We start from the raw sequence: 6,541 nt of genomic DNA, 5'->3' as shown, positions 1-6,541 counted from the left end.
TATTTAATATTATATAGTGAAAAATTTTTAAATAAAACAGAATAATTTCGTATAAAATAGTTATGTAGAAGATCAGATCTTTAAGAATGCTCTCTAAGAAAGTTTCGAACCTCAATCAAATTTAAGAGAGAACAATATTTTTATTTAATAATATTAGTTTTTAGGTAATTAATAATTAATTAAAAATAAATTTGAGAAAAAAATTTTTTTTATTATTTGAAGTATTTTACAATTCAATTTGATTATTATTCGCTCAAGAATGTGTAATTTTTTCGATATTTTTATAACATAATTTATTGAAATCGAAGTTTACTTGAACTAAATATAAAATTTTTGTATAATTTTAAAATTTGCGTTTCAAGTCAAAGAGTTACCTTGTTTTTCAAAGAGTATTTAAAGAATATTGTTATTGCTTTGTGATGTAATAATACAAGATCAAAGTCCTAACAATAAGTTACAAACAATGTAGTAAAGTGACAGTAAAACATAATATAAAATGTAATTTACGGTATAATAGTTATCTTTTTCTCTTCATAAGATTTTACTTTCAGACAATTGCATTTAAATTATATTTATATATAGAGTTATAAATGTTATTTCGTGTCTAATTCGTTATTATCGGACTTAAACTTATCCATGATAGGTAAATACTCAAAATTTGCATAGCTTGCCGACTAATTGGATCCTCAAAGGTGGAATCCTAGTAAACTTAGATAACTAGCCGCACCTTGTTGAGCAACTATTGTTCTGCTCAGTTTGCGAGCAACAAGTTGGGCACCGATAATTAGACAAGTTAAGACAACTATGACCGTCCACAATCGTTAGTCGATAATAGGATTAAATGTACTTACAGGAAGTGCCAGTTTAGGCGACAAACTATCCCCCAACTCTCTCCTATGTATTACAAATAATGATTTTAACCTTTCCTGGCTACTTTGAAGATTTCATTAAACACAAGACAGTGTCAAATACTTACAAACGAGCCATTATTATTAAGACAAGACTTGTAGAAAAAAATCTTCAGAATCTTATATAAAATATTAATTATTTTACTAGCTTTTTATGTGAAAACAACAACTTGTTTATATATTTGTTTTTATAGCATTTTTATATTTTTCTCTTTTTATATATATAAAAAGCATATAAATATATAAAATCTGATAAGAGAATATTAAACCAGATAATAATCCTTAAGATTCGCCAGTAATAATTAATAAAAATCTTTCCTTAATGGTAAAAGTCGACCAAACTGGCAATCATTTATTATAAATTATTAGTTAAAATACAACGTTTCGGCTGTCATTGCAGCCCTTTTCAAGTAAATCTATAAAAAATTACATAAAAATAATTATTTCATCGCAACAAATAATTATAAATTCATATACAAAAATATGTTACATACCAAACGTAAATGCATAATAAATTAATACAGTAAATCAAATTCACTGCATACCACCGACAATATTCACCATTGTTTTAATGAACAATGTAAAATTGACAAAAGTAAGCAAGAAATAAATAGATGTTAACAGTTAGCAAGAATCTTAGTCACTACGCGTTAAGAAAATCGAGACAAAAATTTGGGACAATTTAAAGGAAATATTTATAATGTTCGAATGCTTTAAAAGTGTGTCTCTCAAAAATTAAATTGCACATATATTAAAATGTAAGTCATATGAATCGTACGACAAATTGCAATTGAACGATGAAAAACATTATATCTTCGAAAATATGTGATTCAATATAGAATTAATTAAAAAATTAAACGTTTATAACGTACAATTATCGCTTTCGTCTTAAGTACGATTTGAAACTGATACTGTCTGATCCATTCTGACGAAGACTTGTGATATTGTATCCGCATTTGCAGTTTCTTATTCTGATAGAACAGATAATTATTGTTAGCTAACCAAAAAAACTCAATCTTTTATACTGGTTCACTGCGAAGTAAATTTCATTATACATAAACGTAAACAATATTTAATGTTTATTTGCGGATACGTCCGGGGGATAAGACATATAACATTGTACATAAAATACAGACCGGTAAAGTTCGTATTAGCAGAATCAAAACAATCATGCACGCTATAACATCCTAGTCAAATTATTGTCACAAGTGTTCTTTAACAATACGTATCTGTGCGAATTCTTGATTCAGAGAAGCAAAATCGGAACACACTCAGATAAAATCTACAAGTAAAAGAGATAAAAAGGAAGATCAAGAGATATATACTAAGGAAAAAATAAACGATTACGTACAAATAAAATACAGATTAAGGAGAACCCTGCCGAAAAGGTAACTTATGCGGAAATTATATTTAATATAATTTTGTCATTTTATTCAAAGTAATATAATATCTTTTATACTTTTTGACTATAATTATAATGAAAATAGTAAAGTGAAAAATATGCTTCGATTAGGTGCTATCAAAAAAATAATACATGGAATTATCACACGAAATAACAATAATCTGTGTAATATTTCGTAATTTTGGAAATTGACATTAAATTTTGCAATAAAGTTTGTAAAAAAATCAGAAGAAAGCTGATCAAAGAAAGAACTGTAAGTAGATTTCAAAAAATATTCTAAAATTATTAGAAAAAATAAGCAACCAAGTAGATCAAAGACATTTCTTTTATCTTATAAGTTTTAAGTCTTTAGAAATATATCTGACATTGTCGTGTCTATGTGTGTGTCTGAATTTATACATACACACACAAAAAGGAGAATATTGGGTACATCTACTGATTTAAAAGTGCACTTGTTTAATCACTATTACAATACATTTGTACATTGCGCACAAACATTCAGCTCTTATAGCCCGTTTATTTCCAAGTACATACAATACATTTAACTATTTAAAATAATAAAACTAAATTTTTTTTCATGCCCTTACTTATGTGCTTATACATTACTTTCTCTTAACAAATATAAAATTATAAATAAGTAATTTTTATTCACTATATCGTAAACTCTTTTTCCTTACAATTATTTTACAAAAAATCTGCTTTAGCAATATATATATGTAACTGCTTTTACAGTATATTAATTAAGACTAATATTTTTATTAAATTAATTTTACGTGTAAAATATAAATATTATTTTTGAAAAGTTATTATAAATGTATAATAGTGAATGCAATATTTATCAAATAATGGAAAATAAACGGTAAATTAAATCTTTCTAAAAAATATGAAATTCTATCTTGCACAATAAAATCTTTCTCTTTGTTCGGTTTATAATAATAATTTTTACTTAATAATAACTGATAGATTACCGTAAATTAATATAATAAAAATTTGTAGCATAAAGATAGTTTGATAACAAATGTGTGGTTAATTTTTATTCTTCAGATTAAGGAATCAGATTAAGCACGATTAAACAAACGAATCTCTTATATACCATATATTGGAAACAATCAATTTTAACACATAAATACATTTCTCAAAATGCGTTCGTCGGATGAATTAGAAAGTGACCAGCAGAATAATGATAATACAGAAGACGAATGTGCCGATTCTTATACTCAGATGGAAAAATCAAACAGTAACAAGCATAAAGACGATGAAACGGAGAACGAAGCTCTCGATTCTCCTATACAGACGAGCACCAGCAATAAAGGGGAGTACATCCAGAGGAAACGTAAGCTGAGCGAATCTAGTGCGGATCTGGAAGAGAATGTCGAACAATCCAGAATTGTAAGTATCGCATCCGACGATGATACATGGGCTTGCGAAATCTGTAAACAAATTTTTGTTCACAGGTAAGCAGTGAACGTATATATCTACGTAAAGTCAATGAGGGGGATTTCACTTGTCACATATGCACTAGAAGATTTCAAACAAATGCTAGGCTGAAGATACATCTGCGTCGCCATAACAATGATCGGATGTACCTTTGTGACAAGTGTGATAAAACATTCACAACTAACAATTATTTGCAAGCCCACATGAGAGAGATGCATGGGAACAATAGGTATCCATGCGAGAGTTGCAATAAGACATTTCGCCGGAAACGGGATTTGAATATCCACATGTTGACGCACACGGACTACAAGGCAACTTGTCCCGAATGTAAAAAACTTTCAAATATAGAGCTAATATGCTTAATCATTACAAGAATGCACATTCCAAAATTAAGTTATATCTGCGCCAGAATTTCGAGGTAGATATTGAGGTTTCTAGTTATGGGTCTTCAAGGAATTTGCCAGGATCAGGTCGAGTCGAGCGTACACTTGAACCTTACTCGACGGGAATAAGCGGTCCGCAATCATATATGTTTAGTGATGACATACAGGAGTCCATGCGAAAAAAATATGATGAATCCCACAAGTGTGACATATGCGAGAAGTATTTCAGCAAAAAATATAATTTAAAGAAACACAACCGTACTGTGCATTCCACAGAAAAGCCACATTCGTGTCAGCATTGCGGCACGAGCTTTAGACTAAAAAGAGAACTCCATAATCACAAAAAATATGAACAATATTGCACCCAGTATAAGTGTAACTATTGCACCGGGAGATTCACCCTGAAACGAGATTTGCAACGGCACAAAAAAATACACAAGTTTCAGTGCCACATTTGTTATCGGTTATTTAAGAGATACCAAATATTTTTGAAGCACATGAAAGTTCACGAAAAGATATGCAACCCACCCGAGAGATGTCTCAACTGTAATGAGAGTTTTAATTGCAGCTGGGACACATGGAGGAATCACAAATGTAAAGAAAATGGAAACTCCGAGGAAATGCTCTACCAATGCCAATGTGACTGTAGCTTCAAGACTATAGGTAAACTTAACCATCACGTGAAAAATAAGTTGGACGTGTGTGGCGAGTGCCAGTATGAGTGCGATCATTGCACCGGGATATTCACCCTGAAACGAGATATGCAACAGCACAAGAAAATACACACGGATGACAAGAAAAAACTGTAAACAATCCGAAAAAAATCAACAAAGGTAAAAGTAAAAGTAAGGGTAAAGACGATGGAAACTCCGAGAAAATGTCTTACAAGTGTGAATGCGGCTATAGCTTCAAGACTCTAAATCAGCTCGACAATCACCGTAGCTCATCTCCCTACGCTGCATGCGTATATCCAGATAATACTGATTCCGAAAAATTTCGTATAATTAAAATATTTTTCAATGTCTAAAACTCAAAAATTATTGTTCTATTAATAATTTTCTATAGTTACATGATACAACTGAAATTAAATATGAATAGATGTACACAAACATAATAGTTGCTTTTTATTTACTTAAAAACTCAGATAAATTTCACATCTGTCTTTTTTCACATTCACGTTCAAGAAAAACAGAAATGAGATTTATCTGAGTTTTGATGTAAATGCAAAGCAACTAATAATTCTAAATTATTAAACAAAAGGTTATGTGTAAAGTTTGTATAAGGAATTTTTACATTTATATTTTCAATTGGAACCTTCTCTCAAAAATTGTCTGCGAAATCGATGATGTTTGTAATACACATAATGACGTTTTTATGTACTAATAATATATGTATAACAAAATTATGACGGAAGTTTCAATGACAAAAGTTTATTAACAACTTGAAGAGTGTAGAGTGTGATTATAGAGACACGACATAAAATATAAAATCGTTGGACATGTGTGCTAGCAGTACAGCATCAATGTGAATTGATATTTTAATTAATATTCAAATTATATTTATTTATTTATATTAATACTAACAATAAGTTCTTCTTTATTTCGTAGTTAGTTTGTGTTAGAAAAAAAATTATGCAAATCCAGGACATGCGATATTTCAACGCAAATTGTTTCTTTATTATTCACATATTTGCTAATAGATAATAAAATAATAATTATTGTATATATGAAACACAACATGAAAGAAACAATCTATTACAGTAATGTACAAAAAATATAATAAAAATCTTTCCTCAATGGTAAAAGTCGACCAAACTGGCAATCATTTATTATAAATATTAGTTAAAATACAACGTTTCGGCTGTCATTGCAGCCCTTTTCAAGTAAATCTATAAAAAGTTACATAAAAATAATTATTTCATCGCAACAAATAATTATAAATTCATATACAAAAATATGTTACATACCAAACGTAAATGCATAATAAATTAATACAGTAAATCAAATTCACTGTATACCACCGACAATATTCACCATTCTTTTAATGAACAATGTAGAATTGACAGAAGTAAGCAAGAAATAAATAGATGTTAACAGTTAGCAAGAATCTTAGTCACTACGCGTTAAGAAAATAGAGACAAAACTAATGTGTTTTTCGCAATCTAAAACCTCATAACAAATAAATAAATAAATAGGTAAAAATAAAAATAATTTAAATAGCGTCAAGAACACGATCATAAATCCCACTAAAATTCTTCGTATCTTTCTGTAAATCAATGCCTTTACTTTGTATTTTATATAAAACATTTCTGTAATTTCTCTTTTTCTTGTTTGTTTTTCTTGATGCAAGATCACCGGAGAATCCCAACGGAACTCATGATCGTTGCAAGTCCGATGCAAACTAACGACTGA

The 6,541-nt window shown here is 29.1% G+C and overlaps 1 protein-coding gene across 1 annotated transcript; it reads left to right on the top strand.

Annotated features, from left to right (window-relative positions):
* The first annotated feature begins 2,079 nt into the window (after window positions 1-2,079).
* On the top strand, window positions 2,080-5,817 carry LOC114942890 (uncharacterized). The gene is made up of 4 exons (XM_085487835.1): window positions 2,080-2,296; window positions 2,422-2,563; window positions 3,355-3,699; window positions 3,765-5,817. Exons 3-4 carry the CDS (start codon window positions 3,451-3,453, stop codon window positions 4,167-4,169), a joined length of 654 nt encoding a protein of 217 aa, XP_085343961.1. The 5' UTR covers window positions 2,080-2,296; window positions 2,422-2,563; window positions 3,355-3,450; the 3' UTR covers window positions 4,170-5,817.
* The last annotated feature ends 724 nt before the right edge of the window (window positions 5,818-6,541 follow it).

The sequence above is a fragment of the Nylanderia fulva genome, unplaced genomic scaffold (assembly GCF_048542155.1).
Source record: "Nylanderia fulva isolate GAGA-0341 unplaced genomic scaffold, ASM4854215v1 Scaffold6, whole genome shotgun sequence".
Taxonomy (NCBI): domain Eukaryota; kingdom Metazoa; phylum Arthropoda; class Insecta; order Hymenoptera; family Formicidae; genus Nylanderia; species Nylanderia fulva.
This window is presented reverse-complemented; position numbering and strand designations above follow the sequence as displayed.